The sequence below is a fragment of the Lithobates pipiens genome, unplaced genomic scaffold, assembly GCF_037356315.1.
Source record: "Lithobates pipiens isolate NorthernLeopardFrog02 unplaced genomic scaffold, aLitPip1_a1.2 Scaffold_23, whole genome shotgun sequence".
Taxonomy (NCBI): domain Eukaryota; kingdom Metazoa; phylum Chordata; class Amphibia; order Anura; family Ranidae; genus Lithobates; species Lithobates pipiens.
This window is the reverse complement of record NW_027507785.1, coordinates 336222086-336247701: the sequence shown is the minus strand read 5'-3', so window position 1 is coordinate 336247701 and position 25616 is coordinate 336222086. Positions and strand designations below refer to the sequence as shown.

The window sequence follows — 25616 nt, the reverse complement described above, 5'->3', positions numbered from 1 at the left end:
GCGTTACACGACCGCGCAATTACCAGATAAAGTACCGCAGTGCTGAATAGCAAAAAAATGGCCTGGTCATGAAGGGGGGAGGGGAATCTTCCGAAGCCGAAGTGCATAATCAGGCTTGCAGGCGAGCAGAGTCGGCGGCGCACTACTCACCGTGCACTTGGTTGATTTCGGAATTGGAGGACAAGATCTCGTCAGCCAGTTTCTGAGCCGTGGGAAGCACCTCCGTATGGTGCGCCGTGATCAGGTACTGGACAAACTTCTGCAGCTGGTCTCTGTTCATTTGGAAGAGGGTCTCTGAGATGGGAAGACGCAGTTTGACCTGGTCTGGCTTGCGGATCCGGTAGAGCGAGAGCGCCACTACGTGGGCGCAGTAGAAAATGTCCCTGTTGCCGCAGCCACAGGTCACTGAGGTGATCTTGCAGCGGTCGAAGCTGATGGCTACTTTGTAGGTGGCTTCTGGCTCAGACTGAGTCGCCGGCTCCGTCACCGTACCGCTTAGGTGAAAACCTGGAGGTAGAAAGGGGAGAAGGTAAGTCGTACTGCAGAACAAACCTGGTCTACATCATACATGATCGGATCATAGTCAAAGCTCAGTTCTAGGTTACATATACCTATATTAATGTGGGTAACACAGGGCTGATCATCACTGGTGAGAATGTAAGGTGTAAACATTTTGTACAAGTAATTACTGAGCAATGAAAGCACCATCCAATCCCTTTAATGAGTGAGATTCGGTGATGTCACTGCTGTGCTGATCAACGTTCTCCTTGCTGGAGGGGGAAGCTGTACCTGAGAACCTGCAGTGCAAGAATCTCCCTGCTTCTGCTGCATTCATCTTATTTATGTGATATTCATAAATTGGCTACATCTAATGCCGCGTACACAGGAGCGGAAAGTACGACAGAAAAAGTCAGGTGGGAGCTTTTCATCGTATATTCCGACCTTGTGTGGGCCCCATCGGACTTTTTTACGTTGAAAATTCTGACGGACTTAGAAATAGAACATGTTCTAAATATTTCCGACGGAACCAATTCCTATCGGGAAAACCGCTCGTCTGTGTGCTGTTCCGATGAACCAAAAACTACACATGCTCTGAAGCAAGTACAAGACGGAAGCTACTGGCTATTGAAATTGCTTTTTCTAGTCCCATTGCACGTGTTGCACGTCACCACGTTCTAAACGATCGGACTTTGGTGTGATCGTGTGTATGCAAGACAGCTTGAGCGGAATTCCAGCAGAAAAACTTTCAGAGTTTATTGCGACGGGAAAACCGGTCGTGTGTACAGGGCATAAGGGTTTTTTTGCTACTTTTGCGCATGTAAAACACTGACTGGGGGTCCAGTTGCTGGCATGTTATCTGACACATCTAGTCCATGTGATATCAGGTTCAGTATTGCAGAGATAAGTAGTTGTGAGGGGAACCAAAACATTTATTAGCCCTCATTGCCAAGCTAGGGTAAGATATAGGTGTGAAGTCGGGTCCTCTTTATGGAGAGATCCGGGGTCTATAATAAATGTAAACATCCCATGTGACAGTAATAGGGGGTGACGGGTCCTCTTTATGGAGAGATCCGGGGTCTATAATGAATGTAAACATCCCATGTGACAGTAATAGGGGGTGACGGGTCCTCTTTATGGAGAGATTCGGGGTCTATAATGAATGTAAACATCCCATGTGACAGTAATAGGGGGTGACGGGTCCTCTTTATGGAGAGATCCGGGGTCTATAATGAATGTAAACATCCCATGTGACAGTAATAGGAGGCGACGGGTCCTCGTTATGGAGAGATCTGGGGTGTATAATGAATGTAAACATCCCATGTGACAGTAATAGGAGGTGACGGGTCCTCTTTATGGAGAGATCCGGGGTCTATAATGAATGTAAACATCCCATGTGACAGTAATAGGAGGTGACGGGTCCTCTTTATGGAGAGATCCGGGGTCTATAATGTAAACATCCCATGTGACAGTAATAGGGGGTGACGGGTCCTCTTTATGGAGAGATCCGGGGTCTATAATGTAAACATCCCATGTGACAGTAATAGGGGGTGACGGGTCCTCTTTATGGAGAGATCCGGGGTCTATAATGAATGTAAACATCCCGTGTGACAGTAATAGGAGGTGACGGGTCCTCTTTATGGAGAGATCCGGGGTCTATAATGAATGTAAACATCCCATGTGACAGTAATAGGGGGTGACGGGTCCTCTTTATGGAGAGATCCGGGGTGTATAATGAATGTAAACATCCCATGTGACAGTAATAGGGGGTGACGGGTCCTCTTTATGGAGAGATCCAGGGTCTATAATGTAAACATCCCATGTGACAGTAATAGGAGGTGACGGGTCCTCTTTATGGAGAGATCCGGGGTCTATAATGTAAACATCCCATGTGACAGTAATCGGAGGTGACGGGTCCTCTTTATGGAGAGATCCGGGGTCTATAATGAATGTAAACATCCCATGTGACAGTAATAGGAGGTGACGGGTCCTCTTTATGGAGAGATCCGGGGTCTATAATGTAAACATCCCATGTGACAGTAATAGGAGGTGACGGGTCCTCTTTATGGAGAGATCCGGGGTCTATAATGAATGTAAACATCCCATGTGACAGTAATAGGGGGTGACGGGTCCTCTTTATGGAGAGATCCGGGGTCTATAATGTAAACATCCCATGTGACAGTAATCGGAGGTGACGGGTCCTCTTTATGGAGGGATCCGGGGTCTATAATGAATGTAAACATCCCATGTGACAGTAATAGGAGGTGACGGGTCCTCTTTATGGAGAGATCCGGGGTCTATAATGTAAACATCCCATGTGACAGTAATAGGAGGTGACGGGTCCTCTTTATGGAGAGATCCGGGGTCTATAATGAATGTAAACATCCCATGTGACAGTAATAGGGGGTGACGGGTCCTCTTTATGGAGAGATCCGGGGTCTATAATGTAAACATCCCATGTGACAGTAATCGGAGGTGACGGGTCCTCTTTATGGAGAGATCCGGGGTCTATAATGAATGTAAACATCCCATGTGACAGTAATAGGAGGTGACGGGTCCTCTTTATGGAGAGATCCGGGGTCTATAATGAATGTAAACATCCCATGTGACAGTAATAGGGGGTGACGGGTCCTCTTTATGGAGAGATCCGGGGTCTATAATGTAAACATCCCATGTGACAGTAATAGGGGGTGACGGGTCCTCTTTATAGAGAGATCCGGGGTCTATAATGAATGTAAACATCCCATGTGACAGTAATAGGAGGTGACGGGTCCTCTTTATGGAGAGATCTGGGGTCTATAATGAATGTAAACATCCCATGTGACAGTAATAGGAGGTGACGGGTCCTCTTTATGGAGAGATCCGGGGTCTATAATGAATGTAAACATCCCATGTGACAGTAATAGGAGGTGACGGGTCCTCTTTATGGAGAGATCCGGGGTCTATAATGAATGTAAACATCCCGTGTGACAGTAATAGGAGATGACGGGTCCTCTTTATGGAGAGATCCGGGGTCTATAATGAATGTAAACATCCCATGTGACAGTAATAGGAGGTGACGGGTCCTCTTTATGGAGAGATCCGGGGTCTATAATGAATGTAAACATCCCGTGTGACAGTAATAGGAGATGACGGGTCCTCTTTATGGAGAGATCCGGGGTCTATAATGAATGTAAACATCCCATGTGACAGTAATAGGAGGTGACGGGTCCTCTTTATGGAGAGATCCGGGGTCTATAATGAATGTAAACATCCCGTGTGACAGTAATAGGAGATGACGGGTCCTCTTTATGGAGAGATCCGGGGTCTATAATGAATGTAAACATCCCATGTGACAGTAATAGGAGGTGACGGGTCCTCTTTATGGAGAGATCCGGGGTCTATAATGAATGTAAACATCCCATGTGACAGTAATAGGAGGTGACGGGTCCTCTTTATGGAGAGATCCGGGGTCTATAATGAATGTAAACATCCCATGTGACAGTAATAGGAGATGACGGGTCCTCTTTATGGAGAGATCCGGGGTCTATAATGAATGTAAACATCCCATGTGACAGTAATAGGAGGTGACGGGTCCTCTTTATGGAGAGATCCGGGGTCTATAATGAATGTAAACATCCCGTGTGACAGTAATAGGAGATGACGGGTCCTCTTTATGGAGAGATCTGGGGTCTATAATGAATGTAAACATCCCATGTGACAGTAATAGGAGGTGACGGGTCCTCTTTATGGAGAGATCCGGGGTCTATAATGAATGTAAACATTCCATGTGACAGTAATAGGGGGTGACGGGTCCTCTTTATAGAGAGATCCGGGGTCTATAATGAATGTAAACATCCCATGTGACAGTAATCGGAGGTGACGGGTCCTCTTTATGGAGAGATCCGGGGTCTATAATGAATGTAAACATCCCATGTGACAGTAATAGGAGGTGACGGGTCCTCTTTATGGAGAGATCCGGGGTCTATAATGAATGTAAACATCCCATGTGACAGTAATAGGAGGTGACGGGTCCTCTTTATGGAGGGATCCGGGGTCTATAATGAATGTAAACATCCCGTGTGACAGTAATAGGAGATGACGGGTCCTCTTTATGGAGAGATCTGGGGTCTATAATGAATGTAAACATCCCATGTGACAGTAATAGGAGGTGACGGGTCCTCTTTATGGAGAGATCCGGGGTCTATAATGAATGTAAACATCCCATGTGACAGTAATAGGGGGTGACGGGTCCTCTTTATGGAGAGATCCGGGGTCTATAATGGCTCGGGTCCAGGGAAGTGGGGGAGGGGACACAGGTCCAGGAAGAAGGGGGCACAGGTCCAGGGAGGTGGTGGGGGGAGGGGGCACAGGTCCATGGAGGTGGTGGGGGGAGGGGGCACAGGTCCAGGGAGGTGGTGGGGGAAGGGGGCACAGGTCCAGGGAGGTGGTGGGGGAAGGGGGGCACAGGTCCAGGGAGGTGGTGGGGGAAGGGGGCACAGGTCCAGGGAGGGGGCTCAGGTCCAGGGAGGTGGTGGGGGAGGGGGCACAGGTCCAGGGAGGGGGCACAGGTCCAGGGAGGTGGTGGGGGAGGGGGCACAGGTCCAGGGAGGTGGGGGGAGGGGGCACAGGTCCAGGGAGGTGGTGGTGGGGGGGCACAGGTCCAGGGAGGGGGCACAGGTCCAGGGAGGTGGGGGGAGGGGGCTGCTCACCAAGGCCTGTATATTCCTGCAGCCATACGGATGGGATATACACGGCGCGGGTCACATGACGGTCATCGCCTAATTAACTGTGTTTAAACAAGCAGTAGGAAAACATATTAGATTGGGAACTTGTGGAGAGGCCTGTCAGGAATGGAGATGTTTTCTTCCAATAATCTCCCTGTGTGGAGAGCACAATTCACCCCTTCCTCTCCCGCCCCGGGCCGATGCAATGTCAGGACCCCGCACTGTCACACAGCAGGCTGAGAGAAGTGACAGACACAACCATCGCGTGGCCCTGAGCGATCCCTGCCCCCTCCCCCCCCTCATGGGACATATGATGGTAAATGGTCAATAATTGGGACAAGTCAGAAGACGGATGATTGGAAGAGAACAGCACAGAGGGGGTGGGGATGGAAAGGGACATTTATGGGTTACAGGAAACCAGATTATCACCAGAGCAGAGAGAAGTAATACTCCCATCATCCTGTGCCAAACCGGATCCCACCAAATACACAATCCCTGAACTTCACAGCAAGGATCCCCATCATACAAAACACCACACCGCACATAACCGGCCCGGTACTCCGAGTATTCATTACCAGAATAACCGGATCAGCACCGTACATTACAGCCCGGTACTCCGAGTATTTATTACCAGGATAACCGGATCAGCACCGTACATTACAGCCTGGTACTCCGAGTATTCATTACCAGGATAACCGGATCAGCACCGTACATTACAGCCTGGTACTCCGAGTATTCATTACCAGGATAACCGGATCAGCACCGTACATTACAGCCTGGTACTCCGAGTATTCATTACCAGGATAACCGGATCAGCACCGCACATTACAGCCCGGTACTCCGAGTATTCATTACCAGAATAACCGGATCAGCACTGTACATTACAGCCTGGTACTCCGAGTATTCATTACCAGGATAACCGGATCAGCACCGCACATAACCGGCCCGGTACTCCGAGTATTTATTACCAGGATAACCGGATCAGCACCGTACATTACAGCCTGGTACTCCGAGTATTTATTACCAGGATAACCGGATCAGCACCGTACATTACAGCCTGGTACTCCGAGTATTCATTACCAGGATAACCGGATCAGCACCGTACATTACAGCCTGGTACTCCGAGTATTCATTACCAGGATAACCGGATCAGCACCGCACATAACCGGCCCGGTACTCCGAGTATTCATTACCAGGATAACCGGATCAGCACCGCACATAACCGGCCCGGTACTCCGAGTATTCATTACCAGAATAACCGGATCAGCACCGTACATTACAGCCCGGTACTCCGAGTATTCATTACCAGGATAACCGGATCAGCACCGTACATTACAGCCCGATACTCCGAGTATTCATTACCAGGATAACCGGATCAGCACCGTACATTACAGCCCGGTACTCCGAGTATTCATTACCAGGATAACCGGATCAGCACCGTACATTACAGCCCGGTACTCCGAGTATTTATTACCAGGATAACCGGATCAGCACCGTACATTACAGCCCGGTACTCCGAGTATTCATTACCAGGATAACCGGATCAGCACCGTACATTACAGCCTGGTACTCCGAGTATTCATTACCAGGATAACCGGATCAGCACCGTACATTACAGCCCGGTACTCCGAGTATTCATTACCAGAATAACCGGATCAGCACCGCACATTACAGCCCGGTACTCCGAGTATTCATTACCAGGATAACCGGATCAGCACCGTACATTACAGCCCGGTACTCCGAGTATTCATTACCAGGATAACCGGATCAGCACCGTACATTACAGCCCGGTACTCCGAGTATTCATTACCAGGATAACCGGATCAGCACCGTACATTACAGCCTGGTACTCCGAGTATTCATTACCAGGATAACCGGATCAGCACCGTACATTACAGCCTGGTACTCCGAGTATTCATTACCAGGATAACCGGATCAGCACCGCACATTACAGCCCGGTACTCCGAGTATTCATTACCAGAATAACCGGATCAGCACCGTACATTACAGCCTGGTACTCCGAGTATTCATTACCAGGATAACCGGATCAGCACCGTACATTACAGCCTGGTACTCCGAGTATTCATTACCAGGATAACCGGATCAGCACCGTACATTACAGCCTGGTACTCCGAGTATTCATTACCAGGATAACCGGATCAGCACCGCACATTACAGCCCGGTACTCCGAGTATTCATTACCAGAATAACCGGATCAGCACCGTACATTACAGCCTGGTACTCCGAGTATTCATTACCAGGATAACCGGATCAGCACCGCACATAACCGGCCCGGTACTCCGAGTATTTATTACCAGGATAACCGGATCAGCACCGTACATTACAGCCTGGTACTCCGAGTATTTATTACCAGGATAACGGGATCAGCACCGTACATTACAGCCTGGTACTCCGAGTATTCATTACCAGGATAACCGGATCAGCACCGTACATTACAGCCCGGTACTCCGAGTATTCATTACCAGGATAACCGGATCAGCACCGCACATAACAGCCCGGGACTCCGAGTATTCATTACCAGGATAACCGGATCAGCACCGTACATTACAGCCCGGTACTCCGAGTATTCATTACCAGAATAACCGGATCAGCACCGTACATTACAGCCCGGTACTCCGAGTATTCATTACCAGGATAACCGGATCAGCACCGCACATAACCGGCCCGGTACTCCGAGTATTTATTACCAGGATAACCGGATCAGCACCGTACATTACAGCCTAGTACTCCGAGTATTCATTACCAGAATAACCGGATCAGCACCGCACATAACCGGCCCGGTACTCCGAGTATTTATTACCAGGATAACCGGATCAGCACCATACATTACAGCCTAGTACTCCGAGTATTCATTACCAGGATAACCGGATCAGCACCGCACATAACCGGCCCGGTACTCCGAGTATTCATTACCAGGATAACCGGATCAGCACCGCACATAACCGGCCCGGTACTCCGAGTATTCATTACCAGAATAACCGGATCAGCACCGTACATTACAGCCCGGTACTCCGAGTATTCATTACCAGGATAACCGGATCAGCACCGTACATTACAGCCCGGTACTCCGAGTATTCATTACCAGAATAACCGGATCAGCACCGCACATTACAGCCCGGTACTCCGAGTATTCATTACCAGGATAACCGGATCAGCACCGTACATTACAGCCCGATACTCCGAGTATTCATTACCAGGATAACCGGATCAGCACCGTACATTACAGCCCGGTACTCCGAGTATTCATTACCAGGATAACCGGATCAGCACCGTACATTACAGCCCGGTACTCCGAGTATTTATTACCAGGATAACCGGATCAGCACCGTACATTACAGCCCGGTACTCCGAGTATTCATTACCAGGATAACCGGATCAGCACCGTACATTACAGCCTGGTACTCCGAGTATTCATTACCAGGATAACCGGATCAGCACCGTACATTACAGCCCGGTACTCCGAGTATTCATTACCAGAATAACCGGATCAGCACCGCACATTACAGCCCGGTACTCCGAGTATTCATTACCAGGATAACCGGATCAGCACCGTACATTACAGCCCGGTACTCCGAGTATTCATTACCAGGATAACCGGATCAGCACCGTACATTACAGCCCGGTACTCCGAGTATTCATTACCAGAATAACCGGATCAGCACCGCACATTACAGCCCGGTACTCCGAGTATTCATTACCAGGATAACCGGATCAGCACCGCACATTACAGCCCGGTACTCCGAGTATTCATTACCAGGATAACCGGATCAGCACCGCACATAACCGGCCCGGTACTCCGAGTATTTATTACCAGGATAACCGGATCAGCACCATACATTACAGCCTAGTACTCCGAGTATTCATTACCAGAATAACCGGATCAGCACCGCACATTACAGCCCGGTACTCCGAGTATTCATTACCAGGATAACCGGATCAGCACCGTACATTACAGCCTGGTACTCCGAGTATTCATTACCAGGATAACCGGATCAGCACCGTACATTACAGCCCGGTACTCCGAGTATTCATTACCAGGATAACCGGATCAGCACCGTACATTACAGCCCGGTACTCCGAGTATTCATTACCAGAATAACCGGATCAGCACCGCACATTAGAGCCCGGTACTCCGAGTATTCATTACCAGGATAACCGGATCAGCACCGCACATAACCGGCCCGGTACTCCGAGTATTCATTACCAGAATAACCGGATCAGCACCGTACATTACAGCCCAGTACTCCGAGTATTCATTACCAGGATAACCGGATCAGCACCGCACATAACCGGCCCGGTACTCCGAGTATTCATTACCAGAATAACCGGATCAGCACCGCACATTACAGCCCGGTACTCCGAGTATTCATTACCAGAATAACCGGATCAGCACCGTACATTACAGCCCGGTACTCCGAGTATTCATTACCAGAATAACCGGATCAGCACCGTACATTACAGCCCGGTACTCCGAGTATTCATTACCAGGATAACCGGATCAGCACCGTACATTACAGCCTGGTACTCCGAGTATTCATTACCAGGATAACCGGATCAGCACCGTACATTACAGCCTGGTACTCCGAGTATTCATTACCAGGATAACCGGATCAGCAGCATACATTACAGCCCGGTACTCCGAGTATTCATTACCAGGATAACCGGATCAGCACCGCACATAACCGGCCCGGTACTCCGAGTATTCATTACCAGAATAACCGGATCAGCACCGTACATTACAGCCTGGTACTCCGAGTATTCATTACCAGGATAACCGGATCAGCACCGTACATTACAGCCCGGTACTCCGAGTATTCATTACCAGGATAACCGGATCAGCACCGTACATTACAGCCTGGTACTCCGAGTATTCATTACCAGAATAACCGGATCAGCACCGCACATTACAGCCCGGTACTCCGAGTATTCATTACCAGGATAACCGGATCAGCACCGCACATTACAGCCCGGTACTCCGAGTATTCATTACCAGGATAACCGGATCAGCACCGTACATTACAGCCCGGTACGCCGAGTATTCATTACCAGAATAACCGGATCAGCACCGCACATTACAGCCCGGTACTCCGAGTATTCATTACCAGGATAACCGGATCAGCACCGCACATTACAGCCCGGTACTCCGAGTATTCATTACCAGGATAACCGGATCAGCCCTGCACATAACCGGCCCGGTACTCCGAGTATTCATTACCAGAATAACCGGATCAGCACCGCACATTACAGCCCGGTACTCCGAGTATTCATTACCAGAATAACCGGATCAGCACCGCACATTACAGCCCGGTACTCCGAGTATTCATTACCAGAATAACCGGATCAGCACCGCACATTACAGCCCGGTACTCCGAGTATTCATTACCAGAATAACCGGATCAGCACCGCACATTACAGCCCGGTACTCCGAGTATTCATTACCAGGATAACCGGATCAGCACCGCACATTACAGCCCGGTACTCCGAGTATTCATTACCAGGATAACCGGATCAGCACCGCACATAACCGGCCCGGTACTCCGAGTATTCATTACCAGAATAACCGGATCAGCACCGCACATTACAGCCCGGTACTCCGAGTATTCATTACCAGAATAACCGGATCAGCACCGCACATTACAGCCCGGTACTCCGAGTATTCATTACCAGGATAACCGGATCAGCACCGCACATAACCGGCCCGGTACTCCGGGTATTCATTACCAGAATAACCGGATCAGCACCGCACATAACCGGCCCGATACTCCGAGTATTCATTAGCAGAATAACCGGATCAGCACCGTACATTACAGCCTGGTACTCCGAGTATTCATTACCAGAATAACCGGATCAGCACCGTACATTACAGCCCAGTACTCCGAGTATTCATTACCAGGATAACCGGATCAGCACCGTACATTACAGCCCGGTACTCCGAGTATTCATTACCAGGATAACCGGATCAGCACCGTACATTACAGCCTGGTACTCCGAGTATTCATTACCAGGATAACCGGATCAGCACCGTACATTACAGCCCGGTACTCCGAGTATTCATTACCAGGATAACCGGATCAGCACCGCACATAACCGGCCCGGTACTCCGAATATTCATTACCAGAATAACCGGATCAGCACCGCACATAACCGGCCCGGTTCTCCGGGTATTCATTACCAGAATAACCGGATCAGCACCGCACATAACCGGCCCGATACTCCGAGTATTCATTAGCAGAATAACCGGATCAGCACCGCACATAACAGCCCAGTACTCCGAGTATTCATTACCAGAATAACCGGATCAGCACCGTACATTACAGCCCGGTACTCCGAGTATTCATTCTCCTGAGTTCAGCTCCACACCACAAAACCAGTCCAGGCTCCATTAAAGTCTACATTGGTAATATTACTGTATAAATGATCTATATCTGAACCAAATAATAAGAGTGTAAGCTCTTCTACCTTCTGTATCCTCCATTATACCCCAATAGAGTGTAAGCTCTTCTACCTTCTGTATCCTCCATTATACCCCAATAGAGTGTAAGCTCTTCTACCTTCTGTATCCTCCATTATACCCCAATAGAGTGTAAGCTCTTCTACCTTCTGTATTCTTCATTACACCCCAATAGAGTGTAAGCTCTTTACCTTCTGTATCCTCCATTATACCCCAATAGAGTGTAAGCTTTTCTACCCCGATAGACCCCTACGATGTCACCCGTTGATGTGATCAGTTGGATTGGCCCGGAATCTGACAGTGTACGGCTGAGCCGTTAGTGAACCCGGCAGTTGTAACCTTATTAGATTAGGTGGAAAACTCTTTAAACTTCTCTCTGACAAAACCAAACCCGGAGCAATCCCCGAGTACAGCGCCTGACCCCATGAGGACCAATCAGAAATCATCTTCTGGCAGTCAGGTCTGTGAAAGGGGAGATCTGGAGATCACTGCATTCTGTCTGTTTCCTCGGTCTTCGTGAATGAACCTGGATTGCCGGTTTTGGGTTGCCGGTTGGGGATTTGGGGTTGCCGGTTGGGGATTTGGGGTTGCCGGTTGGGGATTTGGGGTTGCCGGTTGGGGATTTGGGGTTGCCGGTTTGGGATTTGGGGTTGCCGGTTTGGGATTTGGGGTTGCCGGTTTGGGATTTGGGGTTGCGGATTTGGGATTTGGGGTTGCGGATTTGGGATTTGGGGTTGCGGATTTGGGATTTGGGGTTGCCGGTTTGGGATTGCCGGTTGGGGATTTGGGGTTGCCGGTTGGGGATTTGGGGTTGCCGGTTTGGGGTTGCGGATTTGGGATTGCCGGTTTGGGATTTGGGGTTGCGGATTTGGGATTTGGGGTTGCCGGTTTGGGATTTGGGGTTGCCGGTTTGGGATTTGGGGTTGCCGGTTTGGGATTTGGGGTTGCCGGTTCGGGATTTGGGGTTGCCGGTTCGGGATTTGGGGTTGCCGGTTTGGGATTTGGGGTTGCCGTTTTCCAGATGGAACGCACTTTGCAGAGGAACAAGCGGCATCATTCAATAGATCACTGGGGGGGGGGGAATTTCCATTTCTCTTTATCCCCAAATTCTCCGCAGTCGCTCAGACATGTGACTATTGTGCGAGAGACTTTGAGCCGACCAATCGAGATCTCCGCTGCCCCCCCCCCCCCCCCCCCGAGGGTGGAATGTCACACCCCAATAATCAGTTACATGTCAGCAGGGAACTCGTTGACATTCTTCTATCTGTAACGGCTGACTAATCAATGGAGGATTATGAGGCGAGACTCCTGAGAGGCGCTGAGGCCTTGAAAGGCCATAATTTGCCTTCTCTCCTTCGGGCAAGTTTAGACAGAACTCCTCTGTGTGGTGGTTATGTGCGGCTGGGGGGTGGGGGTGGGGGGGCGAGGGGGTTGGTACGGAGACATCTATCTGCTCTATGCAGTCCTCATTGAATTAGTGCTTGGTCACGTTGGCGATGAGCAATGGTGACAAGCCAAGGAAGTGACAGGCCAAAGGTGACGTCTCCTGGGGGCTCCAATCCCCCCAAACCTCTATACATAGACCCTCCATCACTCCACACAAGGCTCAGAATTCCAAACACGAGAGGTTTGGGAGATGAAGGACGAGGATATACGGCGATTGTGTGGAGACGGGTCTATCGATGTGTACGGGAGAAGCACAATCGCCCCACATACAGGGAAACGGGTCACCAAACAGACCACATCTTTGGTTTTAAATCCACAAGATGTTTGTGGAAATGTTTTTCGCCGGAGGTGGCCTCCGAGCTTCCCTGAGCAGCTGAGTAAGCTAGAGGGAGGCTCGTCTCCACCATCTGCTCCTCACCCGGGACACCTCCTGAAAAAACCCACAGCTTCTTTCCACTTGTATTAACCTCAAATCAGCCACGAGGGCCCCTGAACAGGTCTTAATCCCAAGCAGCGAGGGCCCGGCGCTTCCCATCTGTTCCAGCACAGGCAGAGTTAAGGGACAATAACTCCTTTTATCCTCTCCCAAGAGCGGCTTCTTCATTCAAGCAAATACCCCGGCGAGCTGCGTGGAGGGTCAGCTCCCCTTGTGCAATGGCCTGATTTGCCCCCCCCCCCGCCTCTGCTTAAAGGTGCAGAAATGTGCAGTTCTGGTCATTAATAGGAGGCAGAGGACATCTATTGTCTATATGGTGTCTACACAAGTCACCTGAGTCTACAGTAAATTACCACCAATCTACATGCACAGAGGATTCTTTACAGCATATTGTTTTACATTTGCTGCATCTTTATAAAAGTGGTGGTCTAGTTTCTTAATAAAGGGGGCCTCAAATGTGACCCTTGACTTTAACAAAGGGCCACACATCCGTGAATATTCAGTGTCAGCCAGAAGACAAATAACAGGGTTCAGTCAAAGACTATGGGCATCACACAAGAGACGGTCAGAGACTGCAGACATAATACAGGAGATGATCAGAGACTGCAGACATAGTACAGGAGATGATCAGAGACTGCAGACATAATACAGGAGACGGTCAGAGACTGCAGACATGGTACAGGAGATGATCAGAGACTGCAGACATGGTACAGGAGATGATCAGAGACTGCAGACATGATACAGGAGATGATCAGAGACTGCAGACATGGTACAGGAGATGATCAGAGACTGCAGACATGGTACAGGAGATGGTCAGAGACTGCAGACATGATACAGGAGATGATCAGAGACTGCAGACATGGTACAGGAGATGATCAGAGACTGCAGACATGGTACAGGAGATGATCAGAGACTGCAGACATGGTACAGGAGATGATCAGAGACTGCAGACATGGTACAGGAGATGATCAGAGACTGCAGACATGGTACAGGAGATGATCAGAGACTGCAGACATGGTACAGGAGATGATCAGAGACTGCAGACATGGTACAGGAGATGATCAGAGACTGCAGACATGGTACAGGAGATGATCAGAGACTGCAGACATGATACAGGAGATGGTCAGAGACTGCAGACATGGTACAGGAGATGGTCAGAGACTGTAGACATGGTACAGGAGATGATCAGAGACTGCAGACATGGTACAGGGGATGATCAGAGACTGCAGACATGATACAGGAGATGATCAGAGACTGCAGACATAGTACAGGAGACTGTTCTCCAAACAGCAGCCGTTTGCTTGCTTCTATCCGGCCCTTGGGGCACTACTTCATCCACCAATACCAACAATGGTGCAAATTCCCCCCCACACACAAACTGAGACCAGTGAAGGGACACAATTTCTCCCAATGACACCAACAATTAGATCCGAAGACACCAAAGATGGGGCACATTTCCTTCCAATTACACCAATGATGGGGCAAAATTGTCTCTGACACCAACGATGGGGCATTGTTTATTCCAACTGAGGTTTGGATCTTTTCTACTCCCAAAGACCGCAGTCTGGCCCCCTAAAGTCCGAGGGACAGTAAACTGGCACTCCGTTTAGAAAGTTTGGAGACCCTTGATGTAAGAGATGGTCAGAGACTGTGGATATAATAGAAGAGATGGTGAAAGTCTATAGACATGGGTTAGGAGATAGTTGGAGATTACAGACATGCTGCAGGAGACTTTCAGAGACTGGGGACATGCTATAGTAGTTGCTGGGAACTGGGGACACGCTATAGTAGTTGCTGGGAACTGGGGACACGCTATAGTAGTTGCTGGGAACTGGGAACACGCTATAGTAGTTGCTGGGAACTGGGGACACGCTATAGTAGTTGCTGGGGACACGCTATAGTAGTTGCTGGGAACTGGGGACACGCTATAGTAGTTGCTGGGAACTGGGGACACACTATAGTAGTTGCTGGGAACTGGGGACACGCTATAGTAGTTGCTGGGAACTGGGGACATGCTATAGTAGTTGCTGGGAACTGGGGACACGCTATAGTAGTTGCTGGGGACACGCTATAGTAGTTGCTGGGAACTGGGGACACGCTATAGTAGTTGCTGGGAACTGGGGACACGCTATAGTAGTTGCTGGGAACTGGGGACATGCTATAGTAGTTGCTGGGAACTGGGGACACGCTATAGTAGTTGCTGGGAACTGGGAACACGCTATAGTAGTTGCTGGGAACTGGGGACACGCTATAGTAGTTGCTGGGAACTGGGGACACGCTATAGTAGTTGCTGGGAACTGGGGACACGCTATAGTAGTTGCTGGGGACACGCTATAGTAGTTGCTGGGAACTGGGGACACGCTATAGTAGTTGCTGGGAACTGGGGACACACTATAGTAGTTGCTGGGAACTGGGGACACGCTATAGTAGTTGCTGGGAACTGGGGACATGCTATAGTAGTTGCTGGGAACTGGGGACACGCTATAGTAGTTGCTGGGGACACGCTATAGTAGTTGCTGGGAACTGGGGACACGCTATAGTAGTTGCTGGGAACTGGGGACACGCTATAGTAGTTGCTGGGAACACGCTATAGTAGTTGCTGGGAACTGGGGACACGCTATAGTAGTTGCTGGGAACTGGGGACATGCTATAGTAGTTGCTGGGAACTGGGGACACGCTATAGTAGTTGCTGGGGACACGCTATAGTAGTTGCTGGGAACTGGGGACACGCTATAGTAGTTGCTGGGAACTGGGGACACGCTATAGTAGTTGCTGGGAACTGGGGACACGCTATAGTAGTTGCTGGGAACTGGGAACACGCTATAGTAGTTGCTGGGAACTGGGGACACGCTATAGTAGTTGCTGGGAACTGGGGACACGCTATAGTAGTTGCTGGGAACTGGGGACACGCTATAGTAGTTGCTGGGGACACGCTATAGTAGTTGCTGGGAACTGGGGACACGCTATAGTAGTTGCTGGGAACTGGGGACACACTATAGTAGTTGCTGGGAACTGGGGACACGCTATAGTAGTTGCTGGGAACTGGGGACATGCTATAGTAGTTGCTGGGAACTGGGGACACGCTATAGTAGTTGCTGGGAACATGCTATAGTAGTTGCTGGGAACTGGGGACACGCTATAGTAGTTGCTGGGAACTGGGGACACGCTATAGTAGTTGCTGGGAACTGGGGACACGCTATAGTAGTTGCTGGGAACTGGGAACACGCTATAGTAGTTGCTGGGAACTGGGGACACGCTATAGTAGTTGCTGGGAACACGCTTCAGGAGACAATGATTGACTGAAGAACTATTACATGAGACCGCTAAAAATCACCAAACAGGGAAATAAGGAAAGACAGATGAGTGTCTCGAGGGGTTCTGAAGGACACACAAAGTGCCAGAGGTCCCCCGGCTGGGCACCAGTGGTCTAAAGCCTGGACACACATTGTGTTCAGAATGGTTCCTCAAGAATTATTTACAAAAAAAACCACAAAGAAACATGGAATAAACCAGACGCCTTCAAGAGATTCTGACGTGAGGGAGCCTTGGAACCTCCAGAATTTTCTATCAAAGGTTGTCGGCCAACCCTACAAAACAGACTACAAGCAGTCACAAAGGTTTCATCATCATACATCTCCACCTTCATGACATATACAAGAGCGGAGCGTCATTTCTGGCAATCGGTCAGAATGGCGGTTGGTGAAGATTGGCGTTACAATGGATATGGAGGGTTGGTAAGTGTTGATGCATTTTGTGTTCATCTCAGCTGATGACCTACTGGAAAAAGGTAGGTAACACGAGACCGCCATCTTTCAGAGTTCTTGGTGTATGAGCTGCAGTCTAATCCGGAGACCACAACCATAAGTAATAACCGTTTCAAACATCACTTCTGCAGATAGACAAAGTGAGCGGCAAATAATGGAGGCACAAGATGGCGGCCATCATTTATGTGGGGTAGAAAACAAGAGTTTAGGCCAACAAAAGGGTCCACCAAGAGAGACATTGCCACCATCAATGGCAAAAAATTCTCTTGTCCTGACTGGAAGTTCACTGCAGAAAGCCTATTGTATCGGCATCAGTGACGGCACAAAGGACGGCGGCACAAAGGACGGCGGCACAAAGGACGGCGGCGCAGATCGCAGCTCATGAAAAGAGGAATTATTTGGGTTAAAAAAAAAGAAAAGCTGAAGCCGCTTCGTCTCCTAACAATTGGATTTTTGTACATATTCAGCTTAAAGGGAACTTGTCTGGGTGGCTGTTATCTGGTGCTGCCTATGCCACCATTCTGCGGTGGACGTGGTTAATGCCCAACCCAAGCGGCAGAGCTCATTCCAGGGTGGCCAATCTCCTGTGTGAGATGTTGGGGGATGGGATCTCTGAGCCGGAACCAGCCGCGCTCCATGGGCAGTGCAAGTCTCCAGTGCTGGATGGGAGCCTCCAACCCTCAAGAGCATCCTTGGCCCTGACCTAGAATTCAGCCTGGTTCCCATAATGGTCTACTCTACGCCGATACTGAAGGGAGAAGCATCAGAGCGGGCATGGCGCAGAACCTTCTGACGGAAAGGAAATGACATGTGGCAAGCATAAAAGTGGTTTAAAGTGGGAGTTCCACCATTTTTTGTTTTTAAAAGTCAGCAGCTACAAATACTGCAGCTGCTGACTTTTAAAATAATGACACTTACCTGCCCAGCGCGCCCGCGATGTCGGCACCCAAAGCCCATCTCTCGATCGGCTCTCGGGTGCTGCCGCCATCTTGGGTATGGGAATCAGGAAGTGGAGCCTTGTGGCTTCACTTCCCAGTTCCCTACTGCGCATGCGCGAGTCGCGCTGCGCAATAAGGATGGTCCCCGCTGTCTCTGGGATCCGTATGTTTCCAAGCAGGCAGCGGGGGACCTGCAGGAAGTGGCGTAAATACCCACAGATTCTGCGGATATCTATGCTGGAAGTGGGTGCAAATACCTGTACTATACAGGTATCTGCACCCCCCTCCCCCCTGAAAGGTGGCAATTGTGGCACCGGAGGGGGGGGGGAGGGTTCCAATGAGTGGAAGTTCCACTTTAGGGTGGAGCTCCTCTTTAAAGTTTGCAGAGACCGTCTCCTGCGTCTAGAAAACCTGAAGTGCGTCCCCTATTCAAGCCACAGAGGAATTGGCGACTCACTGCTTCTAAAAGTGATCCAGCAGCTAATCGGATGCTTGGTTCACTTTTATGAAAAACAATCGCCGGCTGAAAAAAAGAATAAACAATCCCCCCCCCCCCCCACGTGCCATTTCTCTGGATTACCGTTTCTTAATCGGTGAGCCCGGGAAACGATCGGACAGTTGGTGCAGCAGGTCACAGAGGTGAGGAGTGACCAGATTGTCTCTCCCCACCTCTATGATCTAGGAGGACTGGAGCAACGTCATGATGTCATTTCCAGCCTAGTGCAGAAGGAAACTATTTTCTTTTTTTTTTTTTTTTTTTTTTAAAGCAAAAGATCAAATTTGTCTTTTGATCTTTTGCTTTCAATGGTAGAGGAGATATCTGGGGTCCTATAGACCCCAGATATCTCCATAAAGAGGACATGTAACCCCATGTTTATATTCCTTGTAATAGGAATAAAAGTGATCAAAAAAAAAAAAACGAACTGAAAAGGGACAGCCTAGAACTATATATATATTTTTTAACAATGTAAAGCACCCCCCCCCCCCCCCCCCCCGTTCGCAAGTCGTGCACACATATTATGTAAACGGTGTTCACACCACACACGAGGTATCGCTGTGAATGTTATCGCAAGAGCAATGATTCTACCGCTAGACCTCCATTGGTGAACTGGTAATAAACATTTTTTAAATGTCCCATATGGATATTTTTACGTAACGTATTTTGACGCCATTCCACGAATGTGCGCAATTTTAAAGTGTTTGGTATCTGTTTACTCAGCGTAACATTATCTTTTATAGGTTACCAAAAAATTGGGTTATATACTTTTTTTTTTTTTGCATTAAAATTCATGAAAGTGTATTCGTCTGAAAAACCACTGCACAATTGCAACGATCGCCACTTTATTCTCCAGGGTCTCTGCTGAAAAATATATAATGTTTGGGAGTTCCAAGTCATTTCCTAGCAAAAAAAATTACAGATTTTTACTTGTAAACAAGAAAAAGTGTCAGAAAAGGCCAAGGAATGTGCAGCCTGTAGATGATGTGGGGCGTTGGGACTTGTAGTTTCCCTGCGGTGGTGACAGGTTGCTCGATATACAGGCAAGCAGGTACAATGTCTCTGAAGGCACATTTTGCACGCAGAGAGCGAGTGGAAAGTTTACTGTCCTTGCGGGAGTCAGAAATCGATTGCAAAGCCTTTTTTCTCCCTTCACATGTTGTAATCAATATGTGAAATATACATAAGAGCTCTGTTATCACCCCCTCTACAGCCCAATCACTGCCATCTGCATGATCGCTGGCTTTTATCAGGTCCCACATACCCGCCTCCAGTCTCTCTATACACACCGGTGCCTAAATTGTCACATGGTGTGACAGGCGTGGTGAGAAAGTCACACAAACATGCAATATAAACACAGCACGGCACCTGGGAGGGCCCCTCCACAGGACCATTGGGCTCCCGTTTGCTTGGCTGACACGAAAATTTCAATTTCTTGCATCAGCTCAGAAGAGACCAATGAGAGCGAGCGCATTGCCAAGTCCGCCGAGGTTGATATTCATAATCCCCTTGCTCATTGCCACTTGGCACAGAACAGTAAGTTAGGCAATTAGGATGGCCCTCTGCAACCTCCTCCTTCAAATAATGTTAATTAGACCAGCAGGAATACACTGCAGACTGGCAGTTCCCGGACACAGCCACCAGGGACCGCTAGCAGCGATTCAGCGGGGAGTTAAATCATTTTGCCACCGGTAGTTATGCTTTTAAACTCATTGCTGCGAGCCTGCGAAGGGTTTGTTGCAGAAGAAGAGGAAATTAATTTGCCGTCCGCGCTGCGAGAATGTAGAGAATTAGACCCCAGCGCCTCGATCATTGCTGCATTTACCAATGGAGGGGATGGAGAAGAGAAAATACCGCCAGGGCTACAATACCGCCCAACCTACCATACTACCCCACCATACCGTCCAGGTCTACAACATCGCCCAGCCTACAATACTGTTCCTACAATACTGCCCCGGGTCTACAACATCGCCCGGCCTACCATACCACCCCACCATACCGCCCGGACTACCATACTACCCCACCATACCACCCTGGACTACTATACTGCCCAGGCCTACAACATCGCCCGGCCTACCATACCACCCCACCATACCGCCCCGGACTACCTTACTACCCCACCATACCACCCTGGACTACTATACTGCCCAGGCCTACAACATCGCCCGGCCTACCATACCACCCCACCATACCGCCCCGGACTACCATACTACCCCACCATACCACCCTGGACTACTATACTGCCCAGGCCTACAACATCGCCCGGCCTACCATACCACCCCACCATACCGCCCCGGACTACCATACTACCCCACCATACCGCCCTGGACTACTATACCGCCCAGGCCTAACAACGCCGCCCAGCCTACCATACTGCTCCTACAATACTGCCCCGGGTCTACAACATCGCCCGGCCTACCATACCCACCCCACCATACCGCCCGGACTACCATACTACCCCACCATACCACCCTGGACTACTATACTGCCCAGGCCTACAACATCGCCCGGCCTACCATACCACCCCACCATACCGCCCCGGACTACCATACTACCCCACCATACCACCCTGGACTACTATACTGCCCAGGCCTACAACATCGCCCGGCCTACCATACCACCCCACCATACCGCCCCGGACTACCATACTACCCCACCATACGCCCTGGACTACTATACCGCCCAGGCCTACAACGCCGCCCAGCCTACCATACTGCTCCTACAATACTGCCCCGGGTCTACAACATCGCCCGGCCTACCATACCGCCCCGGACTACCATACTACCCCACCATACCGCCCTGGACTACTATACCGCCCAGGCCTACAACATCACCCGGCCTACCATACCGCTCCTACAATACCACCCCACCATACCGTCCAGATCTACAACATCGCCCGGCCTATCATGCCACTCCTACAATACTGCCCAGCCTACCATACCGCCCTACAACATCGCCTGGCCTACCATACCACCCCACCATACCGCCCAGGCCTACCATACCACCCCACCATACCGCCCAGGCCTACCATACCACCCCACCATACTGCCCTGGCCTACCATACTGCCCAGGCCTACAGCATCGCCTGGCCTACCATACCACCCCACCATACCGCCCAGGCCTACCATACCACCCCACCATACTGCCCCGGCCTACCATACTGCCCAGGCCTACAACATCGCCCGACCTACCATACCGCGCCTACAATACCGCCCGGCCTACCATACCGCTCCTACAATACCACCCGGCCTATCATACCACCCCACCATACCGCCCCGCCTACCATACTGCCCAGGCCTACTACATTGCCCGGACTAACATACCGCTCCTACAATACCACCCCACCATACCGTCCAGGTCTACAACATCGCCCGGCCTACCATGCCACTCCTACAATACTGCCCAGCCTACCATACCGCCTTACCACATCGCCCCGGCCAACCATACCGCCCAGGCCTACAACATCGCCCGGCCTACCATACCGCCTGGCCTACCATACCACCCCACCATACCGCCCAGGCCTACCATACCACCCCACCATACCACCCCGGCCTACCATACTGCCCAGGCCTACAGCATCGCCCGGCCTACCATACCACCCCACCATACCGCCCCAGGCCTACCATACCGCCCAGGCCTACAACATCGCCCGGCCTACCATACCGCACCTACAATACCGCCCGGCCTACCATACCGCTCGGCCTATCATACCACCCCACCATACCGCCCAGGCCTACCATACTGGCCAGGCCTACTACATCGCCGGGACTACCATACCGCTCCTACAATACCGCCCCGGGCCTACAATACTGCCCGGCCTACCATACCGCCCCGGCCTACCATACTACCCGTTTACACCAATGTGCAAAGGAAGAGAAAACTGTCCCACAAGATGCAAACGGAATGCCCTGACCTGCATTCATCCATTTACATGGACTGAAATGAAATCCATAATGCAATGCAAAGTGCAGAAGCGCATATCAGCGCAAATTAAAAACATGCATTTCTGGTGTGAAGCCAGCCGGAAAACTTGGAAGCGGCACAGCCGCCAGCAGAGGAGCCTGTAAAAGGCACCTTCACAAGAATGGAGAAGATTTGCAGACAATGAAGGAGATGCTGGAAATGATCGCAGGAGAGTCATACCAATGTGCTGATTCAGCTATTGGCGGCTCACATCGGCCATGCTCTTCAATCGAATGTTAGAGGCAGCCCACGCATGCGCCAGTCTTCTGCAGAGAAGGTCTGCCACAACGAGTCTTCTCCCATATATCAGTCAGATTCAAACTTAAAAGTATTACTTTTAGTTTTGGATAGAGTGGAGAGGAATTAGACCCCCCGTCAGTTTTTATTGCTGTCTGTGTTCCCATTAGAGAGATTTACCTCTGTAATTGTCCTGTTTATAATCATCATTGAAAGTAAATCAAAAATTTTGAGTTGTCGTGTGCTCCCGGGTACCGAGCAGAGGCGGGAACGTGGCCGGGCACTGAGCAGAGGCAGGCAGGCACGTGGCCGGGCACTGAGCAGAGGCAGGCAGGCACGTGGCCGGGCACTGAGCAGAGGCAGGCAGGCACGTGGCCGGGCACTGAGCAGAGGCAGGCAGGCACGTGGCCGGGCACTGAGCAGAGGCAGGCAGGCACGTGGCCGGGCACTGAGCAGAGGCAGGCACGTGGCCGGGCACTGAGCAGAGGCAGGCACGTGGCCGGGCACTGAGCAGAGGCAGGCACGTGGCCGGGCACTGAGCAGAGGCAGGCAGGCACGTGGCCGGGCACCGAGCAGAGGCAGGCAAGTGGCCGGGCACTGAGCAGAGGCAGGCAAGTGGCCGGGCACTGAGCAGAGGCAGGCAAGTGGCCGGGCACTGAGCAGAGGCAGGCAAGTGGCCGGGCACTGAGCAGAGGCAGGCAAGTGGCCGGGCACTGAGCAGAGGCAGGCAAGTGGCCGGGCACTGAGCAGAGGCAGGCACGTGGCCGGGCACTGAGCAGAGGCAGGCAGGCACGTGGCCGGGCACTGAGCAGAGGCAGGCAGGCACGTGGCTGGGCACTGAGCAGAGGCAGGCAGGCACGTGGCTGGGCACTGAGCAGAGGCAGGCAAGTGGCCGGGCACTGAGCAGAGGCAGGCAAGTGGCCGGGCACTGAGCAGAGGCAGGCAAGTGGCCGGGCACTGAGCAGAGGCAGGCAAGTGGCCGGGCACTGAGCAGAGGCAGGCACGTGGCCGGGCACTGAGCAGAGGCAGGCAGGCACGTGGCCGGGCACTGAGCAGAGGCAGGCAGGCACGTGGCCGGGCACTGAGCAGAGGCAGGCAGGCACGTGGCCGGGCACTGAGCAGAGGCAGGCACGTGGCCGGGCACTGAGCAGAGGCAGGCACGTGGCCGGGCACTGAGCAGAGGCAGGCAGGCACGTGGCTGGGCACTGAGCAGAGGCAGGCAAGTGGCCGGGCACTGAGCAGAGGCAGGCAAGTGGCCGGGCACTGAGCAGAGGCAGGGCGGGCTGCTGCTTGTCTGGGAACCGAGCAGAGGCAGGTGGGTTGCTGCTTGTCTGGGAACCAAGTAGTGGCGGATGGGCACCCTGGAACCAAGCAGAGGCAGGCGGGCGACCTTGCACCCAGAAACTGAGCAGAGGCAGCTGGCCACGCTCCCGTAAAGTGAGCAGAGGCAGGCGGGCAGCTGCACGCCTGTAAACCGAGCAGAGTGCTGTAAGGTCTAGGCCACACCAGCCCCGTTAGTGAAGTTGCACAGCTTTGCTCTGTTCACACCAACACACTGCAGCCAGGTACTCTTTACAAGTGGTATGAATGCCGTGAAAATGGTTTAATATAAAGTAGCTTGTAATCCAAGTGTTAAAGTGGTTGTAAACCCTCCCCTACAACTTTGTCCCATGTGAATCAGCATAAAAAACCCTAATGAACATAATGATCTCTCCTTACTTGCTTAGTATTGTTGTAATCCTTTTTATTCTTTAGAATGACGTCACTGAGCATGCCCAGATCTCCCTTGATTTACAGCACACTCTCTGTATCTTATCTATCTGTTATCAGGACTTCCTACGGCACAACACTGAAATCCCAGGAGGCTGCATAATCACTCAGAGCTTCCTCCTACACACCATGTGACCTCTCATACAGTGTAAAGCAGGGCATGGGACAGCAGTACTGCAGTCTTATCAGCTGAAGCTGATAAGACTCACACAGGCAAACACTAGATAATCATCACAAGTAAATACTATGAACTAAACAAGTTTAGCTATGAACAGGGAAGCAGGGTTGCCATAGAAACGTTGGATTGAGAAGGAGGCTTGGTTAACAGTAGAGGAAGTGCTCAATGTAAGGGCGGAAATTCACCCCACTGTGGACTCAGAAAATAGTTAAGATGGCGCTGCCTCACCCCTGGAAACAAGTTTTTAAAGTTTCTTTAGACAGTAAGTAATATGAGATTTGGGCTGATTACAGTGGCTATAGTCTGATAATGACTTATTATAATGGACTAAATGAAGAGAAGCATCAGAGTGGGAGCGTTTACTTCCTCTTTAAGGCCCAGGATTATGTCCAACACACAAGTTACGCCTCACATGACAATGATGGAAAACCGAGAACCGCCAAGCTTGCAATTCAACACTTGGAGCTGAAAAGCGCAGCCCAGACTGGAAGGAATGCCGTGGTCACATACTTTATGGCAGATGAAGAAATCTTCAATGCACAGGAATGGGATCACAGGCCTGCGTTATGAGCGAGCTCTGCGCAGGAACGGGATCTCAGAGCTCTGCACAGGAACGGGATCTCAGAGCTCCGCGCAGGAACGGGATCTCAGAGCTCCGCGCAGGAACGGGATCTCAGAGCTTTGCGCAGGAACGGGATCTCAGAGCTCTGCG

General features: G+C 50.7%; 1 protein-coding gene across 3 annotated transcripts in view; it reads right to left on the bottom strand.

Moving 5' to 3' along the window:
• Positions 1-25616, bottom strand: part of ZSWIM5 (zinc finger SWIM-type containing 5) — a 134264-nt gene that overhangs the window by 46318 nt on the left and 62330 nt on the right. For all 3 annotated transcript variants that reach the window (XR_013262144.1, XM_077450799.1, XM_077450800.1), the window contains exon 2: positions 151-507. Coding sequence is in view for 2 of the 3 variants with exons in the window: in XM_077450799.1 (XP_077306925.1) it covers positions 151-507 (357 nt within the window). In the remaining variant the exon portion in view is untranslated. The remainder of the gene's footprint in view (positions 1-150; positions 508-25616) is intronic.